This window comes from Mytilus edulis, chromosome 10 (assembly GCF_963676685.1).
Source record: "Mytilus edulis chromosome 10, xbMytEdul2.2, whole genome shotgun sequence".
NCBI classification, from domain to species: Eukaryota; Metazoa; Mollusca; class Bivalvia; order Mytilida; family Mytilidae; genus Mytilus; species Mytilus edulis.
Window position 1 is genome coordinate 17,505,498 of NC_092353.1, and position 26,020 is coordinate 17,531,517.

General features: G+C 34.3%; 2 protein-coding genes across 2 annotated transcripts in view; one reads left to right on the forward strand and one right to left on the reverse strand.

Moving 5' to 3' along the window:
* LOC139493538 (uncharacterized) overlaps positions 1–24,843 on the reverse strand; it is a 42,040-nt gene extending 17,197 nt beyond the window's left edge. The window contains exons 1-3 of the mRNA XM_071282030.1: positions 24,697–24,843; positions 24,069–24,248; positions 893–994 (exon numbers count right to left, since the gene is read on the reverse strand). Of these exons, the coding sequence (XP_071138131.1) occupies positions 893–994; positions 24,069–24,248; positions 24,697–24,753 (339 nt within the window). The 5' untranslated portion in view covers positions 24,754–24,843. The remainder of the gene's footprint in view (positions 1–892; positions 995–24,068; positions 24,249–24,696) is intronic.
* On the forward strand, positions 3,147–6,829 carry LOC139493537 (uncharacterized). Its single transcript, XM_071282028.1, has 3 exons — positions 3,147–3,348; positions 4,029–4,092; positions 5,459–6,829. Exons 2-3 carry the CDS (start codon positions 4,069–4,071, stop codon positions 6,698–6,700), a joined length of 1,266 nt encoding a protein of 421 aa, XP_071138129.1. The 5' UTR covers positions 3,147–3,348; positions 4,029–4,068; the 3' UTR covers positions 6,701–6,829.
* Positions 24,844–26,020: the final 1,177 nt, after the last annotated feature.

The window sequence follows — 26,020 nt, forward strand, 5'->3', positions numbered from 1 at the left end:
TACTTCACTACTTGTGAATATTAAATATTATACTGCTATCAGCTATTTTACTTTCTCTAATTCTTCGTCAATTTTTCCTTTTCAGCACCCATTGTATAAACAAATTTAATCAACGTGTGGTTTGTTTATCTCAGGTCTTCATTGGTTAAAATCCGATTATGATGTCGAATGTTCTTAATTTGCTTTCCTCTGAATTTCCTATTGTGACGGCATGAAAAAAGGCGACCATGCCTGATGACGTCACATAGAAAGAACACATCTTTCAGATCATTCGAAAAGAAGGAATACGTTTGCCTGCATATTGTTTGAAAATCATTAGAGAAACAGATTCTACCACTGCATCTCGTGTAATACGATATTTATCAACTCTCGACAGTTAAATTTTAAATATTTAAAACGCTCGGCGAGCCTCGCGTTTTAAATTTGAAAATTTAACTGTCTCGAGTGGATAAATATCGTATCACACTCGATGCAGTGGTAGAATCTATATATACAGATAAAGCTATACGTATAAACGTTAGCTTTATACGTCAATGACCTCAACTATAAGCCCCGCCTACTGGAACTACTTTATTTCATGGACAACGTCATGTCACAACCATGACAACGTGTAGTAACAATGGTCTAACTTTTATGAATTTAAATTTGTTAAATCCGGAAATATTGGACTTTTTTATTTAGATATATTTATCTATGTTCAAGACTTTTAACAATTCGATATATATAGTTTAAAAGTAAAAAACACAAAAAATCACATCATAAATCGAACATTGTTTCTGTTAGCGCTCTCGTCGCATCTCCTGCGGTTCATCAGACAGAATTGTTATCGAGATGACCTTTAGGCTTACAATATGTTCCCCTATATTTTTAGGCTAATATCACGTGTACTTACTTCCAATTCAAAAACTGTCGCTGGTTTATGGATATTTTGTATTTCCATCGAAGACAGTGGGTACGCATAACAGGTAGTGTGTTGCTTTGCCACCAATAGTTTCTACAACATAAACACTTTTCCTTTACATTGTATTCATGTCAAGTTAAGTTCTACGAGTCTTGTCGTATAAATCAATGGTTTGAGCTTAGTATCTATACTATTAAACGAGAAGACATCATTTTGTGTGTCGCTTCTCTTCCTTCCACAATAAATGAATCATCATGCCTCTGTGTTCTTTATGTAACATGCATAGTCGCATTTGTCATCCATTCTTATGATTATCCAGATTGAGTTATTTTGGGAGAAAAACGACAAAATAGGTGTCCGGATATTGTTTCCGTTATCAGACTGACTTTTAGTCATAGATAAGACTTCCGGTTTTAAACAAGAACAACCAATCGTATGATAGATTACAAAATGAAAAATAAATAAGCCAATCAGAGCAATCTCCATATCATGGTTTTTAGATCGCAAGAACCAAAACTATTATACCTCCTTAGAGACAATTATGTTTTCACGTTTATCCACCTGTAAACTACGATGAATTATTGTCATCTTAGAAAGTCATACTGATTAAAATACTACAAAAAGGAACAATGTGACAATGATCAAACTAAGTAGCGTCAATCCTGTGATTATGACCCGTGTTTATAGCAAAATCCCAAATACACCGTTTGGTGGTGCGCCTGTCAGGTGTGGAACGTACAGATAAGGTAAAAGGTAACAGTCAGGTAAATATACTATTGGTATCAGTATCGGATTCCACCCGGAACTTGTTAATTATTGGCAATATTAATTATGTGGAAAACAAAAGGGAGTGGTGTAATTTTTAATCAACACCATTGTCCTATGTAAGCTTTATATAAAGTTGAATTCTTTGATTTGTCGTTTTTACCACATGACGGCTGATAAATTAGACCTCGTTATTTTAGTATTATATATAGATGTTCTCTATGATATGATCTTTCTAATTTTAATGCCAAATTAGAGATTTTACCCCATTTCACTGTCCACTAAACATAGTAAATGTTGGTGGCGATGTGGCATCCGTATACTATGGACACATTCTTGTTTCCACATGTTTTACTTATAGTAATATGTATGCAACTGGTATATGACCCCTTAGATAGTAAATATTTCAGAGAAAAAAAAATAGACAGAATACAGAGAGTCTCTGTATGTTATAGTAAATAAATTATACGAATACTAAAAGTCTGGAATTAAAATAACTTGAGGTGTAAAGGTAGAGTTTTCAATTTGTTGTCCGGCATGACGTAAAACATTGAACCAAAGAATTGAACTTTATTTATAACTATGGCAATGCTGTTGCTTGAAAAATACTCCATTTCAGGCCCTTTTGTTTTCCAAATGATTAATATTACCAATAATAAGTTCCAGGTCGACGGGTTCAAACAGAAAGATTTTGAAAGTTTAGAAAGCTGAGCATGACTTTATCAGATGACAATACCAATACTAAAATAGTTATATACTTTAATTAAGTCACGGACCCGCGATATCACGGCTGTGTTCTAGTGTAATGTATTATAGCTGTCATGGAGATGGTATATGTCTTTATCATATGTTTAGTAGTAAATACAGTAGTTTTTCATATTTGATAAATAGCTTGCTGTTTAATCCATATCGCGCAACTTTGATGACGCATACCCTTTACACACCCCTACCTCAACTAATAGGCCCAAGACATCAATTAATGGCTGAATATAATTCCTTTTAATTAGAGTGTATTTTTCCTTAATTTTTTTCCTTTCCCTTCTTCACTCATTTCTTAGATTTTTTTTGGTGGAAATGAAAGAAGAGAGGTGAAATAAATTAATTTTTTGGATGTTGTATTTTAACTGACTTTGATTTAGGCCAAGTGCAAAAAGGTAATATTTACAGTTTTCTATGGAAGCGCATATGGTACACCCCTTGTAAAGTTATTTTGTTGCTAATAAGTCGGAATTATTAGTCAAGTTGTGTGTTATAAGCTGGAATCTTATCATCAAGTTGAAGTCAAGTTGTCGGAATGATGTAGAAAAATTGTTTTACAATGTCGACTTGCTGATATAAATATAATGGCATAGTAATAAGAAGCCGGCATGTTGAATTCAACTTGTTAATTGATTAAGTCGACAACTTGTTTATTTGATATTAAATCATCATGTTGAAGTCAACTTGTCGGAATGCTACAGAAAAAGTTTACATTACAATGTCGACTTGCTAATATAAATGTAAATGACATAAAATAAGAAGTCGACTTGTTTATTAATTAAGTCAACTTGCTTATTTGATGTTAACTTTATTCGTTCTCACGGTCAGATTCCCACGGTCCGTATTTTACTTCCTGTGCTGACACATTAAAGATGGAGATCGACAGCAACAACATCAGCGGGAGCAGTGGAAACGAGTCATAAGTAAGTTTATATTTGTTTTCTTTGGAGACTTAGCGTTATATTTTAATATGAAGCAATACTGAACACAAAATGAAAAAGATCATAGGGAGAAAAAACGTTATTGTTTGAATGAAAGGGCATTGAAAAGTTACAGTTTAACGTGACCTGTGATAAGATCTAGAGTAAGACGTCTGCTATTATTAAAGATATATTCTACTTAAAGGGTTTCACCCCTCTCCCCACCATCCCATCACAAGTACACTACCCGTTCTGTACGACTGTCAATGAAAAATGGAAAAAAACTGAATGGTCCCTCCCTTTCGCCTTTCAGAGTCCTTTGTAGATCAATCTCCATGACTCATTTAATTCATAACAGCTAAGCAAAAAAAAATTAGTAATCTAAACAAATAATTTGATTCACAACTAGCAGGGTGGATCTTGTCATTTATAAGGGTTGGGTATGGGGATCCTAGCCCACGATAAAGGGGAGTTCCAACTATATGTCCCCATTCAATTGCATTGATCTTCCAAATAAATGTAAAAAAGGGTTCCAACCCCTGACCCCCTGGATTCGCCACTAATGCCAGGTAGACAAGCATGATGCGAAACGAAATATGTGTTCACTTTATTTTGATATTGACCGATTAGAAGATTTTGCTATTCATTAAACATTTCAATTGAAGAAATATCGTCTATTTCAGCTGCTTGGTCACCTGCCCGTCTAATAAATGGTCAAAGACTATGGAATCAAGCAATATTTTAAAGGTAATGTTGAAAGTAAAACAAAGAAATATGTTGCTGACATCGAACATCAAATCAACACACTTTGGCTTAAAAACAAACAAAATTTGTCAAAACTTTCTTGTATAGTTTTTATAATGTTTTTCTTCATTTAGACTAATCAGCTCCATCTTCGTGGAAAGTATGAAAAAGGTTTAATACTGTATTGTGATTTATTTTTTGTAAAAACTGCACCTTAAACGGCCAAAAATTACAAAAAATAAAGGATTACCAAAATAGGAAAAATGAGCACACATTTACACGGCTCTAGCGAAAAATATAGTGAACCATGATATAAAGTTTTCTTTATATTTTGTCTAGCATGCGCAGTAAAAGCGAGACATGTAGGTACGGTTTTACAGGCGACGGTGAATATATGGCGTTAACATTGCAACCAAGTTTGCTGTTCATGTCTTTATCTCGTGAAGCATAACGAGTAAGGTTCTTATATTTAGGATGCAGATTTCCTACATATTGTTCTTGCCAGTCAGTCATGTGCCATTTATCTTTGACCTATTTTAAATGCTTGAATGACCCTGAAGAACTCTAATAGTCAATTTTGCAACCGAGTTTACTGCTTAAGTCCATATCTCAAGAAATAGAAGTCTAAGGTTGATAATATTTGGCATTAACGTCTCCAACTACAAGGGGATGATAGTCTGAAGTGTAATTTTAGCTTTGACTTAGGTTGATGATATTAGACAAGGAGGTTCCCCACTACCAGGGGATGTCATTTTGATACCTGTAATTTGATCTTGGCCTTGTTTTTATGGTTGATTGACTTTGACAATATGCGACCAAATTTTATAAATTAGTCAATGATTGATAAAGAACTAGATATCATGTTTAAGGAGGCATGATGTTACAACAAATTTAGCAAAAATTGAAACATATTTTTTTCATAACAAATTTTATTCATTAGGTACACTATTCGTTGTTTCTTTAAGTGGTACAAAATCAACCAAACAAAATAAATTCGTTTAGGCATCAGATGACTTTTAAAATGTTTATTCGATTGCAATATGCTGGAAGAAGATATGTCCTCTTGTTTGAAAATGAAAACATGTTCAAATGTAAAAATATCATATGCTTATACCTGATACCTATAACGGGTAAATTTAAAAATGAAATATGTTATAAATATCGCCATGAAGATTTATTTTGGATTGTCAAAACTTACTGTGTATTTTTCCATTTCGTATTCCATTAAATGTGAAGGCGCAGCGCATTTCCTAGTAGTTTTATAGTAAGCTGATGACGTCACAGTGAACACCCTATTTAGATATCAAGCCAATCGGATTTTTCATTTTATCATTACATCATACGTGTAATTTCTATCTTTATGTTTCAGTTACTCTGTTGTCTCCTTTGTGTTGCTGATCATGACGTTACAGGAATACCTTACCCAGGCGATGATGCTTCTGTGCCTGAACTAGTCCAATACTATCATCAATTATGCTACACGTCCCTTCAAATATGTGGATTTCTCTTGTTTGTTCACGGAACATTCATGAGTTGTTCCATGTTAAAAAGACTTAAGAGAAGATTAAATATCAGACGGCGTAACAACCAGTCGCCATTACCTACAGTTGTAAGGACAATCCTGGCTTTACACCGTAATGGCCTGTCTAATGTTGGATACAGGTATATGTGGAGGACTCTGAACATAGGCTTTGGACTTTGCGTCACACAATCAAGAGCAAGGCTTTGCTTAAGAACAATAGACCAACAGGGTGTACTTAACAGATCACATCGAGTTCTTCGAAGGAGAGTGTACTACAATAGAGGACCAAACTATCTGATTCATGTCGATGGTTACGATAAATTAAAACCCTACGGCATAGCTATACATGGGGCAATCGATGGATACTCTCGTAAACTTTTATGGTTGATAGCAAGTCCCTCCAACAATAACCCCAGATATGTCGGTTACTGGTATCTTAATTGGATCAAACAAAGAAAGATGCTTCCAAGGGTTGTTCGATCGGATGCAGGAACAGAAAACGTCATAATGAGGGATTTACAAAGATCGTTGCGACATAATCAAAACGATGAAATGTCGGGACAAAATTCTTTTCTCGTCGGCAGATCTGTTGCAAATCAAAGAATAGAAAGGCTTTGGGGTACACTAAAAACGAGTTTCACCCAGTTTTGGAGAAACCGTTTCCAGGATTTCCAAGACACTGGACTTCTTAATGTATCGTGTCCAGTACATAAAGAATGTGTTCGATTTTGTTTCCTCTCCGTTATCCAACATCAATTGGACATGTTTGCTGAGAACTGGAACTCACATAGAATAAGAAGACAACGTGCTGAAGTTGTAACACCAAGTGGTATTCCAAATATGTTATACTATCAGCCAGAGATCTTTGGTGGAAGAGACTGTTCATTTCCTTTACCATGTAACTTACAAACAATTGACAATCTCATAGAGGAATATACAGAGAACTTTCCAGAGCATGGCTGTAGCAATGAATTTATTAACATTGTCGAGTTGCTTACTGGAAACAGACGAGATCAGTTTCCCATCATCACATCATACGATGACGCAGAGCTATTGTTTCGGACATTGATTGCTGCCTTACCGAATTGAACATTTGCTATACATTTTTTATACAATAATGATTTTGCATAAACATTTTTTTAGAAATTAATTATATATATAATATAAGTAGGTTTGATATTTGGTTTTACCATACAAGAATTAAATCAAACAAAATTACTAGGAGTTATTATATACTGTTTCTTGGTCTAGATTTTTTGTTGTTGATTATGGTAAATATAAAAGAAAATACTCTCTACGCCTAGTTCAGCATGATACGATCACATTTATCAAGGGAACAAACAGTAGGGCAAGTGTTGACACAAAGCTCATGCCTGATTTGTAACGCCTGGTCTCGGCACAAAAAAGTTTGCCAATGGGATATGATATTCCTATGTTGATCGCATTCGTTTGAATGGTTTTGTTTCTACTTTCTTGTACTCAAGGATCTAGTTTAATGACAAACTTTTTGCGCCAATACTTTAGGATATGAAACAAAAGACTATTAAGAGGCTGTATCGCTCACATCAACCGTGGCTACATAAGCCAGCCCAATTTAGACCCCGATATAATATGTATGTTCCCCGTTATTGCCCATCAAGGATGGATATAGCACTGCTTGAAAAGTGTTCATACAAAAACAAATGTTATCAAATTTGGTCTCAGTAGTTTTGTTTAAGATCTTTGATCCCCCTGGCCCTCAGCTCAGGGTCCAATGTTAAACTATGTTGTTAGTAATTCCTGCAATCTTGGGTTATAGTCTTGAACCTACCAGACATAGTTTGCCTGTGCATTTTAAAAGATCATTGTGACCAAGTTTCATTGTAATTTGCACTGTACTTTTAGAAAATATCTTTCAATAAATTTCGCCATATGGTATAATCTCAACTACGTTCGTCACTGGCAATCAAGTTGGATTGTACCCTGTCCTGCCGAACACAATTTTGCTAGAAGGCCATCCAATGATAAGTTTTGCTTCAATTTGCTTAGTAGTTTCTAAGAAGAAGATCTTTCTATGCATTTCCAAATAAGATGCACTTACACTACGTTTTCCGCGGGCGGCCATCTACGATTGGAGACATACCTGACAGATATATTTATTGTAAGGATTTACTAGTAGTTTGTTTGCAATTAGTTCTATAAATTCTGTGTAAAAATGTGCTCCGTAGAGCGTAGCAAGTAACGACCGTATAAAGGGTACATTCGGGTAAGTGTTGACACAAAGTAAATGTAGACATATTAAATTGCTAGACTCCATCCAATTCAATCGCCCCGAAAGGGCCAATCACATCTCTAGACCCGATTTGGGCCTCTTGTTTGTTGGAAACGATAAACAAAAAACTTAAAAAATTAAGTAAAACACAATGTATGAAATCTACAAAATAAAAATATAAATCTATAAAGTATACACATGTCGAACAACATTTTTCGTTTCATCAAGTTGAAGCATTTTCAGTCTAGATCCTTTTTGGTACTCTTCTTTTTCAAAACCGCCAACAAATTACATAATCCATTAAAATACCTTCATATGATTTCTGTTCCAAACATCTTCATCAAAATCGGACAAAAAAAAATTGATTTCCAATTTGTTCTTGGTTCACCCCTTTTGGCCTTGTGTTTCTCAAAAACGGTAAATTCAACATCAAATATTTAAAACTATCTCCTACAGGGTCCAATGTGAAATCGTTGTTCCCCTCGGAGGCCTTGGATCAAACCAAAACCGGCCGGAAACAATTTGCAAAGGGAACTAGGTTTTGTTCCAATTGGTTGTTTTGAGCAACTGTTTAACTATGTTCCCGCTATGCCAGATCGTTTAAAAAGAATCAATACAAGAACCAATGTAAACAAGTTTGGTTCCAATTGACCTATAATTGTTAATGTTTGTGTCATTTTGGTCTTTTGTGGATAGTTGTCTCATTGGCAATCATACCACATCTTCTTTTTTATAAGTAAGTTCAGAGAAGATATTTGAATGCATTTCATACAAGTGAGGCAGTTAGTAGATAGATATAGGAAGATGTGGTGTGAGTGCCAATGAGACAACTCTCCATCCAAATAACAATTTAACAAGAGGCTGTCACAACGACAGCAAACCGGATTTATTAACATTTATTTGTGTCCTGGCAATATCACAAGAACCATTACTGATGAATGGTGAAAGTGAAAATCGTCAATATCATATTTGACCTCCATTTTGTCATCAGTATCAACATATTAAAATTTGAAAAGCTTAGATTGAATGGTTCATAAGTAAATGCAACAACCTGAATGGAAACGCCATTTTACGATCTTTCAAGAACCATAACTCCTGAACAGTAAAAGTCAAAATCGTCATTATTGAACTTGACCTCTATTTTGTCATCAGTAACAACATATTAAAATTTCAAAAGCTTTGGTTGAATGGTTCATGAGAAAATGCACGGACACGACGGGAAAAACCATTTTTCAATCTTTCAAGAACCATAACTCCTGAATGGTAAAAGTCAAAATCGTCATTATTGAACTTGACCTCCATTTTGTCATCAGTAACAGCATATTAAAATTTCGGAAGCTTTGGTAGAACAGTTCATGCATAAATGCACGGACACGACTGGAAACTCCATTTTTCAATCTTTCAAGAACCATAACTCCTGAACGGTAAAATTCAAATTCGTCATTATTGAACTTGACCTCCATTCTTTCATTAGTAACAACATATTAAAATTTGGGAAGCTTTGGTAGAACAGTTCATGCGTAAATGCACGGACAACTCCATTTTTCAATCTTTCAAGAACCATAACTCCTGAACGGTAAAAGTCAAAATCGCCATTATTGAACTTGACCTTCGTATAGTTGTCAGGAATAACATATTAAAATTTTAAAAGCTTTGGTTGAACGGTTCATGAGTTAATGCACGGACAACATTTGATTGCCGCCCACCCGCCCGCCCGCCCGACCGCCCGACCGCCCGACCGCCCGGCCGCCCGGCCGCCCGCCGTACATCCCCAAATCAATAACCGACATTTTTGTCACAAAAATCCGGTTAAAATTAAACCATTATAGGTTAAAGTACGGCCTTCAACACGGAGCCTTGGCTCACACCGAACAACAAGCTATAAAGGGCCCCAAAATTACTAGTGTAAAACCATTCAAACGGGAAAACCAACGGTCTAATCTATATAAACAAAACGAGAAACACGTATATATTACATAAACAAACGACAACTACTGTACATCAGATTCCTGACTTAGGACAGGTGCAAACATTTGCAGCGAGTTTCTGATTTAGGTCTGGCATATCTGGAAAGTAGGATGAAAACAATTTTAAAACTAGATCATCATTGCTGAGTGTTATCCATGCCCGCCGTCATTTTACACCAAATTTATGAAATTTTGGAAGTCTTTTCGAATATTCTCTAGAAAATCTTCAATGGGTTTTTAAATTTTTATTGTAAATATACACACTGCAGGTTAATATTCATAGATCAGTAAAAAAAATATATTGTACTCTTGCATCCAATCACGGCGTTTCTAAGTTGACTTCCTTCATCTGCCTTGGGTACACAAAAGGCCAACCTAATGTTGGGGAAATGTAATATATTGTAGTACCGGTTTCCCTTTAAATGATAATTTAATTTTTTTTTTTTTTTTTTTTTTTTTACAAAACTTTGGAATTTGCCCAACAAATTTTGCATGCAGTATCACAATAATAATGATTTGTCCTCTGAAACGTCAAATATTACTTTTGAATCATATATTTTCTTGTTTTCCAAAAACAAATGCGTTAAATTTCCATCTTAGAAACTGCCAACTTTAAGTTTGAGAGTTTTACTCGAAGATGGTATTAAATTTATGTCTTCATCAGTCCAATGATCCTTGATTATGTGTGCATCGAAAATTTTAATAAAAAGAGTCAATAAATAACAAAATGATTTTGGTTTTGGGATTTAAAGGTGACTACTAACACCGTAAATTGAGGTGTATACCCAATTAAAAGTGCTAAAATACAAAAATGTGATCACAAAACTTTTTATGAACAGAAAGAAATTTAAATCTATATACTAGTCTATCATTTAAAACAATTTGCAGCCGTGTTTTATTCCGGAACTGTTATATTATAAAAAAGAAGATGTGGTATGATTGCCAATGAGGCAACTATAAATATCCACAAAAATGACCCAAACATTAACAACTATAGGTCATCGTACGGCCTTCAACAATGAGCAAAGCCCATACCGCATAGTCAGCTATAAAAGGCCACGATAAGACCGGTAAAACAATTCAAACGAGAAAACTAACGGCCTTATTTATGTAAAAAAAAATGAACATTAAACTGTTAACTAAGCGTCTCTTTTGAGATCAGTTGCAGTACTGTAATGCCAATTATATAAAGAGGCACAGCCTGGACACTGTGTTATGTCTGGACGACCTGATCACTATAAGGCATCAGCCACATTTTGTAGCTGGGTCCTAATAAACCAATACATAACTGAACATACAAAATGCGTTTACAAAGAAAGATACAAGAATAACAGATACTAATAACATCTGTTTCATTGTTAATTTTGACTCAATCAGTGCCCAGATGAAGTATAAAGTCAAGTAGATTCAACTTTTTAAAATGAATACTTGAATGTTTTGATAACCCAAGTCAAAGTGGACAGCAGTTTATTAGCATTCACAGTTCTAACTAATGACAGCAGTTCATTAGCATTCACAGTTGACAAATTCAAGGCAATGGCTAGTTTGCATAATAGGCATTTCATAGCAGTTTATTTAGCCTTCACAATTATTAGCAGGTTTTTGTGACGAAAATTTTAAATGAGATACATGTACCCCAAAAAAACTGATGTCAGCACTGAATATTCATGAGAACTGGTATACTAACAGCTATCAATAATGCATATTCATACAAAGTGCTAAGTTGATTTTCTAAGCTGTACATCAGAGAAACAGATTTCACCACTAATAACTCGTGTATTACAATATTTCTCCATTCTCCACAGTAAAATTTAAAAAAAACTAAGAAAGCCTAGCACTTACAATATTGAAAATTAACTGTCTCCAGTGGAGAAATATTGCAACACACTTGTTGCAGTGGTGAAACTATACTAATTCTCTTTCTCTTTTGGATTTAAAAAAAAAAAAATAATACACGTAATAATAATGTTATGTAATATGTAAAACATTGTATTATGTTTCCAAAATTATGTTTCCAATTTTGGAAACAAACTTCAGTAACATACATCAACTTCATTAAAAGAGGGACGAAAGATACCAGAGGGACAGTCAAACTCATAAAATGGATTGTTTGGTCAATATTCACCATAATCAATCGGCTATTTGCAGCCTATGTTTACCTAATACTCCCTCCCCGTTTTTCAAGTCTTGAATAATGAATATGATGTATTTTTGTTTTTTAACAAAATCATATTAAAATAGTCGTATCTTCATTTTCAAATAACATCTTGCACTGCAAGTATATGATATTAGTTTATTACATTCCTGCCAACATCAACTATTCTATTTGAATAAACCAGTATCCCCCCTTTTTGGGCTGTCTGTGTAATTTCTGTTTTCCCCTACAAATTTATGTCAGAATATACACATGCATTAACTGTAACTTCAACTTACTGTACTGTGGGTTTGTGAATGCATTCCATTTAGCCTAAATTATAATTTATAATTGACAAAAATAGTTTTTCACTAGCAAGAATTTACACACAGTTTGGAGCCAAAAATGCACATTCAAATGAAGGTTTACTTTCAAGCTGAAAACACAAGTCAGGTCCAAGTATTTTTATAACAAAGATTAAAATCCAATCAGCTATCTAACTGCTATGGAACTGCTGTCATAACTGTTGTCCAATTGACAACACTTTAAAAGGTACCATGACTGCTAAGAAATGGTCAAATTAGACAGTTTTTTCAAACTGGTATTATATGGAATGCTAAGAACAGCTAAAATAATGCCAAAAATATGAAGAACTGGTAAATAACAGCTATTAGCTAACGATAGCAGTTCAGTTTGACTTGGTAAATTCATAGTTTGGGTGGAATTAATAAAGTGATGACTTCACCGAATATTAATCACATTTTTCTCAGCAACTACCCATCTTTGAATCCTGATGGACAATTCATTATGTATTAATGCCATACCCTGGGTGCAATCAGAGAGCAATTAAACATTCACTTCCTCTTTATCCCGGACTTCATTTTATATGGCCTCAAACAGTTTTTGTGGTTGCATATTGGTATGGCATGAATTGTGAGATCTGTTCCTTCCTATGCCAATTAGAACCAAACTCTATCACAAGTATTCACGGATGGCGTCCTTTAAAAATTGTGTCTGGTAGGTTCAAATTATAAGATTACTGCCAGCATGGAACATAGTTAAACATTGGACCATAAGGAAAGTCTTTGAAACTACTTGCCAAATTGTAACCAAACATGGTCAAAATGGGTATCCAGAAGGTTCGGGTCCGATCCAAGATGGTTAACAACATGCCACAGATCTTAATTGAACATTTGAACTTAAAAGGGAAACACAATCTAAGATAGCTGAAAGTTTTTGGCCAATAAGGATCAAAATTGATCATGGTGGTCCTTGGAATGTAACCTTTTTATGCAGTTAAGCTGCTTTATGCAAGCACCCTGGATTTGTGTTCTACCCAATAAATGCTGAAATACTTGCCATTGTTCTTATCTAGCTGGTAACTTTGCTATTTATAACTTAAAGGATAGTTTTTTCATACTTTTCGTTCTGGATTACAAAAGATATGACCAGAAAAACCTTAAATGATCGATTTTCCCAAAAGTTTTGAAGTTGCACGTAGGAAGTAGAGCACATTAGGATTCCTTATGTTGTTTATAATCCCCCGAGTCGAAACAGTCGAGATCCCCACCTTTAAATTAAACCATATATATTCATGATTGAGAACTAATCAAATGAAATATAGGGAGAGTCCTTAGGGTCACCCTACAAACTCCTGTTTGATAACTTAGAAACAGAAATTTATATCCAAAATTTTCCACTTTATTTCATCTGGATTATAAGTCTGCTAGTCACTGATGTTTCAAATAATACTTCCTCAAATATATATCCATGTATTGGACAACATAACAAATCAAATGAAATATACAAGGATCATCCCACCCCTCCTGTTTGAAAACTTGATAACGATTGAGATCCTCACCCCAAACCATATATATGCATGTATGGGACAAGATACAAAAACATTAAATGAAATATTAGGGCAGTCCCTAGGGTCACCCCATCCCCTCTTGTGTGTGTTTTGAGAACTTGTAAAAGATTGAAAAACCAACTCCTAAACTAAATCATATTCATTCCTGTTTGTCATTTCAAAAAGATTGAATGACATACAATGTCAATCTCATAGGCGTCACATATGCATGTCTTTCTATGTTGTGATGTTATGCTATTGTTTCTGTAAAAGGGAGAAGGTTTGGATCCATTAAAACGTTTAATCCCGCTGCAAATGTTTGCACCTGTCCTAAGTCAGGAATCTGATGTACAGTAGTTGCCGTTTGTTTATGTAATTTATACGTGTTTCTCGTTTCTCGTTTTTTTTTTATAGGTTAGACCGTTGGTTTTCCCGTTTGAATGGTTTAACACTAGTAATTTTGGGGCCCTTTATAGCTTGTTGTTTGGTGTGAGCCAAGGATCCGTGTTGAAGGCCGTACATTGACCTATACTGATTTACTTTTTTGAAATTGTTATTTGGATGGAGCGTTGTCTCATTAGCAGTCACACCATATCGTCCTATATCTATGTCACTTTGATAGACCTAACCAACGTGTACTAGATCTTGCCCAATTTTCGGTGACCATAGGAATGAATAATTATTGAAGTTTTGTTTGAAAGACTTCATAACAGCATTATGTAACAATATTTTTTTTTGATAATTGTAAAATTTTATTGATGGAAAATAATTAGTAGGTTTAAAGAATTTCCCTTAATTATAATTTGAATTATTACTGGTCCTATAAAAATTTGCATTTTCATATGGCTCATTATAAAGAAAACATATCTTTCAAGCCCAAGAATGTTTGACCAACTGTTTTTATAATTACCTGCCATTTTATTCCAAACTCAGACATCATAAACTTGGGGTGAAGGTGGGGGACATTAACATTTACTATGGACAGGTTAGTCAGACCTCACCTTTGATCCTTGTAGTAGTAAACATTTGTCTGATTTGTGTCTCATAACTTTTGTACTGTTGAACACAAACTCAGTTTTCTTTCCAGGGAAGCAAGTCCATTCATACTTTTACAAGCTCTTACTAAAGGCAACTTGAACTACTAACAGTCAACTTATACCAACGTTAACTATCAACTAGAAGAACTACAATCATTGCAAACTTGTACCACTGCAGACTCATTACCATGACAAAAATATACTTGATATATGCGATGCTTTTAAAACTTTGACAAAATATGAATTATTTGCCTTAATGATTAATTCATTAAATGAACATAAATGTACAATATATGACTGTCTAATGTTTGTTCATTTTAAAAAAATCTTTAAAAAAATTGAAGCAACATTGCCACAGTTTTTATAATTATGTTTGGCTTGGTTTTTGGTTAACTGCCTACAGCGCTTACGGTGCTTTGATTAAATTATGTCAGCAGTTTATGGTACCATCCAAGATTACCGCAAGAGGGAAACATTAAAACATTCGACCCTATAGGAAACATTCAAAGATATTTTCCAAGATGACCAACAGCTGTTAACAGAGTTTAACATTTAAACCTATGGTAAAACTTTCACAATTGTTTCCCTCTGGAACTAAATGGTCAATTAGAAGCATATTTGGTCTCAACGACTCTTAAATGGTACCCTTTGAAAATTGTGTTCGACAGGTCAAGGTCCGTTCCAGTACATATCATACATCATGGAACTTAGTTTAACAATGGACCTTTAATAAGGAAAAATACATCAAAGATCTTTTCTGAAACTTAGTCACAATGGTCCTTGGATCACTTGCTTTAAAATGTTAGTCCAGTAAGTTCGTTTCTAAACAAAAATTGTTGACAACATACATGTAACATATCAAAACATAACAGGACCTTAACATTGAAGAATCTTTTCCTCTGAAATTACTTGGCCAATGAGGTTATTGAGTGCAAACAATACATTTTCTTTTAAGATAGGGTTGTTGTATATCAAATGAAAGGTCATGATATGAACATATGAAATATCAAATTCCCGACCTCCAAAAATAAGTTGAATAGGGTTATTAAGTGCAAAAATCAAACTTTCTAGAACATGGAGTTGTCGCATATAAAATGAAAGCTCATATACTCTATGTTACATATATCATACTTCCGATCTAAAAAAAATTAGGCGGATGAGACCATTAAGTGTTATAAGCGAAAAGTTTTAGAAGGTATGCTTGTCGTATATCAAACGAAAGGTCGTACAAAGTACATTACGAAAACATCACTTTAACAGGAAAGACCTTTCAATTGTTTTACAAACAATTGAGATACTAGTTCTAGTTTGTAAACTGATGTAATAGAAATGACTGATGCCAAATGTGATGCGCTAAAATATATCTAAGTGAATGAAAACCAAAAACTGAAAACAATATATAATTTAATTAACAAAGTACAACTTTTATTATCACATGCCAAAGGTAATCAGAAATGGAGCATTCAATATCTTCAAACTCGTACTTAGAAAGCATGTAGCAAATGCACTAATGTACTATGGAGGCATGTAGCAAATGCACTAACCTAAATTCTGTTTTGAGAGCTTGGCTTTCCTTGGTTGGACTGAATATCAATCCTTAGAGAATTCAAGATAATAATCTAAAACAAGAGGCTGGCTGTCACAACGACAGCAAACCGGATTTATTATCATTTATTTTTGTCCTGCCAATATCACAAGAACCATAACTGATGGACGGTGAAAGTGAAAATTGTCAGTATCAAATTTGACCTCCACTTTGTCATCAGTATCAACATATTAAAATTTGAAAAGCTTAGATGCAACCACTTGAATGGAAATGCCATTTCACATTCTTTCAAGAACCATAACTCCTAAACGGTAAAAGTCAAAATCGTCATTATTGAACTTGACCTTCATTTTGTCATCAATAATAACATATTAAAATTTGGGAAGATTTGGTAGAACAGTTCATGTGTAAATGCATGGACACGACTGGAAACTTCAATATTCTATCTTTCAAGAACCATAACTCCTGAACAGTAAAAGTCAAAATCGCCATTATTGAACTTGACCTTCATTTAGTTGTCAGTAACAACATATTAAAATTTTAAAAGCTTTGGTTGAACTGTTCATGAGTTAATGCACGGACACGACTGGAAACTCCATTTTTCCATCATTTAAGAACCATAACTCCTGAACGGTAAAAGTCAAATTCGCCATTATTGAACTTGACCTTCATTTAGTTATTAGTATTTTAAAAGCTTTGGTTGAACGGTTCATGAGTTAATGCACGGACAACATTTGATTGCCGCCCGCCCGGTCGCCGTACATCCCCAATCAATAACCGACATTTTTGTCCCTAAAATCCGGTTAACGAGTTCTATAAAATATATAAGTTTCTCAAAGGTTTTGCGACGGTGCAAATATTAAACTTTACAATATAAATAGATATCCTTTACCAATGAATTCAAATAGCAAAAGCTATGCTATTTAACAAATATATAGCGAATAAGCTTCATCTAAATCATCAAATAAAGAAATATGAAATTTATAGTTTTAAACAAGGGAAATAATGATGACATAATAAATTTTGTTTATATAGATTAGACCGTTGGTTTTCCCGTTTGAATGGTTTTACACTAGTAATTTTGGGGCCCTTTATAGCTTGTTGTTCGGTGTGAGCCAAGGCTCCGTGTTGAAGGCCGTACTTTAACCTATAATGGTTTAATTTTTAAAATTGTTATTTGGATGGAGAGTTGTCTCATTGGCACTCACACCACATCTTCCTATATCTATCTACTAACTGCCTCACTTGTATGAAATGCATTCAAATATCTTCTCTGAACTTACTTATAAAAAAGAAGATGTGGTATGATTGCCAATGAGACAACTATCCACAAAAGACCAAAATGACACAAACATTAACAATTATAGGTCAATTGGAACCAAACTTGTTTACATTGGTTCTTGTATTGATTCTTTTTAAACGATCTGGCATAGCGGGAACATAGTTAAACAGTTGCTCAAAACAACCAATTGGAACAAAACCTAGTTCCCTTTGCAAATTGTTTCCGGCCGGTTTTTGTTTGATCCAAGGCCTCCGAGGGGAACAACGATTTCACATTGGACCCTGTAGGAGATAGTTTTAAATATTTGATGTTGAATTTACCGTTTTTGAGAAACACAAGGCCAAAAGGGGTGAACCAAGAACAAATTGGAAATCAATTTTTTTTTGTCCGATTTTGATGAAGATGTTTGGAACAGAAATCATATGAAGGTATTTTAATGGATTATGTAATTTGTTGGCGGTTTTGAAAAAGAAGAGTACCAAAAAGGATCTAGACTGAAAATGCTTCAACTTGATGAAACGAAAAATGTTGTTCGACATGTGTATACTTTATAGATTTATATTTTTATTTTGTAGATTTCATACATTGTGTTTTACTTAATTTTTTAAGTTTTTTGTTTATCGTTTCCAACAAACAAGAGGCCCAAATCGGGTCTAGAGATGTGATTGGCCCTTTCGGGGCGATTGAATTGGATGGAGTCTAGCAATTTAATATGTCTACATTTACTTTGTGTCAACACTTACCCGAATGTACCCTTTATACGGTCGTTACTTGCTACGCTCTACGGAGCACATTTTTACACAGAATTTATAGAACTAATTGCAAACAAACTACTAGTAAATCCTTACAATAAATATATCTGTCAGGTATGTCTCCAATCGTAGATGGCCGCCCGCGGAAAACGTAGTGTAAGTGCATCTTATTTGGAAATGCATAGAAAGATCTTCTTCTTAGAAACTACTAAGCAAATTGAAGCAAAACTTATCATTGGATGGCCTTCTAGCAAAATTGTGTTCGGCAGGACAGGGTACAATCCAACTTGATTGCCAGTGACGAACGTAGTTGAGATTATACCATATGGCGAAATTTATTGAAAGATATTTTCTAAAAGTACAGTGCAAATTACAATGAAACTTGGTCACAATGATCTTTTAAAATGCACAGGCAAACTATGTCTGGTAGGTTCAAGACTATAACCCAAGATTGCAGGAATTACTAACAACATAGTTTAACATTGGACCCTGAGCTGAGGGCCAGGGGGATCAAAGATCTTAAACAAAACTACTGAGACCAAATTTGATAACATTTGTTTTTGTATGAACACTTTTCAAGCAGTGCTATATCCATCCTTGATGGGCAATAACGGGGAACATACATATTATATCGGGGTCTAAATTGGGCTGGCTTATGTAGCCACGGTTGATGTGAGCGATACAGCCTCTTAATAGTCTTTTGTTTCATATCCTAAAGTATTGGCGCAAAAAGTTTGTCATTAAACTAGATCCTTGAGTACAAGAAAGTAGAAACAAAACCATTCAAACGAATGCGATCAACATAGGAATATCATATCCCATTGGCAAACTTTTTTGTGCCGAGACCAGGCGTTACAAATCAGGCATGAGCTTTGTGTCAACACTTGCCCTACTGTTTGTTCCCTTGATAAATGTGATCGTATCATGCTGAACTAGGCGTAGAGAGTATTTTCTTTTATATTTACCATAATCAACAACAAAAAATCTAGACCAAGAAACAGTATATAATAACTCCTAGTAATTTTGTTTGATTTAATTCTTGTATGGTAAAACCAAATATCAAACCTACTTATATTATATATATAATTAATTTCTAAAAAAATGTTTATGCAAAATCATTATTGTATAAAAAATGTATAGCAAATGTTCAATTCGGTAAGGCAGCAATCAATGTCCGAAACAATAGCTCTGCGTCATCGTATGATGTGATGATGGGAAACTGATCTCGTCTGTTTCCAGTAAGCAACTCGACAATGTTAATAAATTCATTGCTACAGCCATGCTCTGGAAAGTTCTCTGTATATTCCTCTATGAGATTGTCAATTGTTTGTAAGTTACATGGTAAAGGAAATGAACAGTCTCTTCCACCAAAGATCTCTGGCTGATAGTATAACATATTTGGAATACCACTTGGTGTTACAACTTCAGCACGTTGTCTTCTTATTCTATGTGAGTTCCAGTTCTCAGCAAACATGTCCAATTGATGTTGGATAACGGAGAGGAAACAAAATCGAACACATTCTTTATGTACTGGACACGATACATTAAGAAGTCCAGTGTCTTGGAAATCCTGGAAACGGTTTCTCCAAAACTGGGTGAAACTCGTTTTTAGTGTACCCCAAAGCCTTTCTATTCTTTGATTTGCAACAGATCTGCCGACGAGAAAAGAATTTTGTCCCGACATTTCATCGTTTTGATTATGTCGCAACGATCTTTGTAAATCCCTCATTATGACGTTTTCTGTTCCTGCATCCGATCGAACAACCCTTGGAAGCATCTTTCTTTGTTTGATCCAATTAAGATACCAGTAACCGACATATCTGGGGTTATTGTTGGAGGGACTTGCTATCAACCATAAAAGTTTACGAGAGTATCCATCGATTGCCCCATGTATAGCTATGCCGTAGGGTTTTAATTTATCGTAACCATCGACATGAATCAGATAGTTTGGTCCTCTATTGTAGTACACTCTCCTTCGAAGAACTCGATGTGATCTGTTAAGTACACCCTGTTGGTCTATTGTTCTTAAGCAAAGCCTTGCTCTTGATTGTGTGACGCAAAGTCCAAAGCCTATGTTCAGAGTCCTCCACATATACCTGTATCCAACATTAGACAGGCTATTACGGTGTAAAGCCAGGATTGTCCTTACAACTGTAGGTAATGGCGACTGGTTGTTACGCCGTCTGATATTTAATCTTCTCTTAAGTCTTTTTAACATGGAACAACTCATGAATGTTCCGTGAACAAACAAGAGAAATCCACATATTTGAAGGGACGTGTAGCATAATTGATGATAGTATTGGACTAGTTCAGGCACAGAAGCATCATCACCTGGGTAAGGTATTCCTGTAACGTCATGATCAGCAACACAAAGGAGACAACAGAGTAACTGAAACATAAAGATAGAAATTACACGTATGATGTAATGATAAAATGAAAAATCCGATTGGCTTGATATCTAAATAGGGTGTTCACTGTGACGTCATCAGCTTACTATAAAACTACTAGGAAATGCGCTGCGCCTTCACATTTAATGGAATACGAGATGGAAAAATACACAGTAAGTTTTGACAATCCAAAATAAATCTTCATGGCGATATTTATAACATATTTCATTTTTAAATTTACCCGTTATAGGTATCAGGTATAAGCATATGATATTTTTACATTTGAACATGTTTTCATTTTCAAACAAGAGGACATATCTTCTTCCAGCATATTGCAATCGAATAAACATTTTAAAAGTCATCTGATGCCTAAACGAATTTATTTTGTTTGGTTGATTTTGTACCACTTAAAGAAACAACGAATAGTGTACCTAATGAATAAAATTTGTTATGAAAAAAATATGTTTCAATTTTTGCTAAATTTGTTGTAACATCATGCCTCCTTAAACATGATATCTAGTTCTTTATCAATCATTGACTAATTTATAAAATTTGGTCGCATATTGTCAAAGTCAATCAACCATAAAAACAAGGCCAAGATCAAATTACAGGTATCAAAATGACATCCCCTGGTAGTGGGGAACCTCCTTGTCTAATATCATCAACCTAAGTCAAAGCTAAAATTACACTTCAGACTATCATCCCCTTGTAGTTGGAGACGTTAATGCCAAATATTATCAACCTTAGACTTCTATTTCTTGAGATATGGACTTAAGCAGTAAACTCGGTTGCAAAATTGACTATTAGAGTTCTTCAGGGTCATTCAAGCATTTAAAATAGGTCAAAGATAAATGGCACATGACTGACTGGCAAGAACAATATGTAGGAAATCTGCATCCTAAATATAAGAACCTTACTCGTTATGCTTCACGAGATAAAGACATGAACAGCAAACTTGGTTGCAATGTTAACGCCATATATTCACCGTCGCCTGTAAAACCGTACCTACATGTCTCGCTTTTACTGCGCATGCTAGACAAAATATGAAGAAAACTTTATATCATGGTTCACTATATTTTTCGCTAGAGCCGTGTAAATGTGTGCTCATTTTTCCTATTTTGGTAATCCTTTATTTTTTGTAATTTTTGGCCGTTTAAGGTGCAGTTTTTACAAAAAATAAATCACAATACAGTATTAAACCTTTTTCATACTTTCCACGAAGATGGAGCTGATTAGTCTAAATGAAGAAAAACATTATAAAAACTATACAAGAAAGTTTTGACAAATTTTGTTTGTTTTTAAGCCAAAGTGTGTTGATTTGATGTTCGATGTCAGCAACATATTTCTTTGTTTTACTTTCAACATTACCTTTAAAATATTGTTTGATTCCATAGTCTTTGACCATTTATTAGACGGGCAGGTGACCAAGCAGCTGAAATAGACGATATTTCTTCAATTGAAATGTTTAATGAATAGCAAAATCTTCTAATCGGTCAATATCAAAATAAAGTGAACACATATTTCGTTTCGCATCATGCTTGTCTACCTGGCATTAGTGGCGAATCCAGGGGGTCAGGGGTTGGAACCCTTTTTTACATTTATTTGGAAGATCAATGCAATTGAATGGGGACATATAGTTGGAACTCCCCTTTATCGTGGGCTAGGATCCCCATACCCAACCCTTATAAATGACAAGATCCACCCTGCTAGTTGTGAATCAAATTATTTGTTTAGATTACTAATTTTTTTTTGCTTAGCTGTTATGAATTAAATGAGTCATGGAGATTGATCTACAAAGGACTCTGAAAGGCGAAAGGGAGGGACCATTCAGTTTTTTTCCATTTTTCATTGACAGTCGTACAGAACGGGTAGTGTACTTGTGATGGGATGGTGGGGAGAGGGGTGAAACCCTTTAAGTAGAATATATCTTTAATAATAGCAGACGTCTTACTCTAGATCTTATCACAGGTCACGTTAAACTGTAACTTTTCAATGCCCTTTCATTCAAACAATAACGTTTTTTTCTCCCTATGATCTTTTTCATTTTGTGTTCAGTATTGCTTCATATTAAAATATAACGCTAAGTCTCCAAAGAAAACAAATATAAACTTACTTATGACTCGTTTCCACTGCTCCCGCTGATGTTGTTGCTGTCGATCTCCATCTTTAATGTGTCAGCACAGGAAGTAAAATACGGACCGTGGGAATCTGACCGTGAGAACGAATAAAGTTAACATCAAATAAGCAAGTTGACTTAATTAATAAACAAGTCGACTTCTTATTTTATGTCATTTACATTTATATTAGCAAGTCGACATTGTAATTAAAACTTTTTCTGTAGCATTCCGACAAGTTGACTTCAACATGATGATTTAATATCAAATAAACAAGTTGTCGACTTAATCAATTAACAAGTTGAATTCAACATGCCGGCTTCTTATTACTATGCCATTATATTTATATCAGCAAGTCGACATTGTAAAACAATTTTTCTACATCATTCCGACAACTTGACTTCAACTTGATGATAAGATTCCAGCTTATAACACACAACTTGACTAATAATTCCGACTTATTAGCAACAAAATAACTTTACAAGGGGTGTACCATATGCGCTTCCATAGTTTTCGGAACATCTCTTGACTTGTCAATAGGGGTATGGATGTGTATTGGCTAAATTTGTAAAAGTGATTGCGTCAATCTTTCTGAATTTTGGATATATATTTGGACTAGGACTATACATTACACACACAAAAAGTTTGACAAAAGTGCATGGTGCAATTTTTTTAATGATGCAAAAGGTTATAAAGAACTGATAGAAGAATTAATTGTGGTCTGTGGGCAGAACTGAAGGTAACCCAGTGCTATGGGTAAGAAAATAGTTCATATAATATAATACTCTTCTGTTGAAATATATGATAAAGTGTACAAAACATGGCAAAATCCGTATCACATGACTTGCACAGCCTTGGGCTGATATTGGTGTCTAGGGATGATACGACATATGCTACGGAATTTGCCATGTATTATTCTGTATGTATTGGGTTTTGAAATAGATAGTAAAGGATGACAAAATTACTGTTTTTACTGTTTTCATACGTCACTAATTTTTGTGTTTCTTAATTCATAAATTCTCGAGAATATAAACAATGGCCACAAAACATGTCGTTATGCATACAAATTCTGGTTTAATTTGGAATAACAATATCGTGATATTGTAATAAAAATTGAATGCTATCTAGAAATTACTACCTCAATGGAATAGCTGTCGTAATGGAAATATAAGTGGTCATTTTCTATCTTTTCCGCACTATGAGTTACATGGTGTCCATGATGGTGATGACGTTTGGTTGTTGTATGATGGTTGGCAGCTGCGGTTGTTGTATGATGGTTGGCAGCTGCGGTTGTAGTAACTACGCTTGCAGTATATACCTACAGAAATCGCAACTGTTACTGACAAGGACAATGTATTGAGTTGTCATGTATGGACTGATTTAAAAAAAAGTTTATAAAGACACATTATGGAAATGTTTCGAGAAGTTACATTCAAACAAAAGCATTGTAAAATTCAAATAGATTTAAAAGTTGTCGAAAATGTTTACCAGTTTTACGAATAATTTTTAAAATGCTCTGAATTTGCATCTAATAGATTAAATCCGAAACAATTTTGTATCCTGGTACCGAGTTCAAGTGCAAAACGTCTGAATTCCGTGAAAGTCGCTCATTTAATTTTTGAAACCTTTCAATAACGTAAGTAGTTACATTGCAGTGCAAATCCTAAGTACATTATCCAAACAGACTTTACTCAGTTTGTTTAGGTATGAGTAAAGTTAACATGTTTTTGGCAAATATGTTTAAATTGCACCATTTTAAAACTTACATAATGAATGATAAATATAAGGCAGATGCCCGCTATTGTTAAGTGTCTCACAGCCATGTTGACAGTCTTTATCTCGATTTATACAAAGTTTATCTAAGAAGGATAAAATCATGTCAGAAGAAGTCTATAATTATTATAGAACAATAATAGTGTTGGTGAACTCTAGATTATATGTACATATATTGTAGCAGTTGGTCAGTTTTGTTCAGGGTCTTGGATTGAATTACGGATAGCTTTCTGAAGAGTCTGTTCAACAGATAATTGTGGATTATTTTTTAATACTCATCTGAATCTCTTCTTTTTGTCAAGTCTGCGACCTTAATGCCGCGAGTAAGAGACATGTTGATCCTAAATTTCGTCATCAACCTAGGGGTCGGCGTCGTTAAACATTTGAGTTCAATCTGTAGTTAAAGTTTTTTTCACACATCAATAACTTTGTCAAACCTTTATGGATTTTTATGAAATGTTAACTGAAGGTTCGAAAACCATTAAAATAAATGTGTAGCTTTTCCTGCAACAAAATGTGGCCGTTTGTCAAGAACACCATCTGCATGTTTGGACAAGTACTAAAAATTTGTCAAAACTTTCTTGATCCGGAATAAGCCATTTCCATTCTCAATTTTATACTATTGTTAGACTTCAAAGATGACACTTTTTGTACTACAAACGTACGTAAATTTAATAAAGATGGTAAAATTAAAAAAAAGCCTTGAGGTGAAATGAACTGAGTGGAAGCTGGCTCTTTTTGATAGGATAATATAGTTATATTATATATGAAATTATTGCCGAAATATAAAAATCTTTAACCGTGTGATTTAAGAAATTAAACCATGAAAAACATTTACCAGACTCAAGCTGGCAGCCACTTTTATCGGCCAATCAAGATAGCAGCCACTTTTTTCCAGCAGCCAATTTTGATGATATGTCTAAAAACCAAAAAACTGCGTGCGGCTCAAACGTTCCAAAAATCGCTAAATCTTAGTTAAATGCAATCTAACAGCGGAAATCGATAATTTCACGGTTTCTACTGATTTTTAAAGCATTTCATTCCGTTTTAAATATGTATGTGAAGTTAGCGGTCTGTTCGTTATTTGACATGCGATAATTGATATTCAATATCCAACCGGCTGCTAGCAGTCAGTTCAATATTCAAATTTAGTTGAAAATCACTAAAAAGCATGAGGGAAAAAATACCATTTTATGACCCCTTCAAGCTGTCATAAATTTTCGTTGTCCTCGAATATAAACCCTGATACAAGTTGCATATTTGTCTTTATGTTATATAGAATTTTATCAATCAAACATTACCGAAGATTCACCAAAG

Coding starts and splice junctions, on each gene's coding strand:
- LOC139493537 (XM_071282028.1), top strand. CDS start 4,069: ATGGAATCAAGCAATATTTTAAAG. Junction 4,093..5,458: donor AATCAAGCAATATTTTAAAG/GTAATGTTGAAA, acceptor TTTATGTTTCAG/TTACTCTGTTGTCTCCTTTG.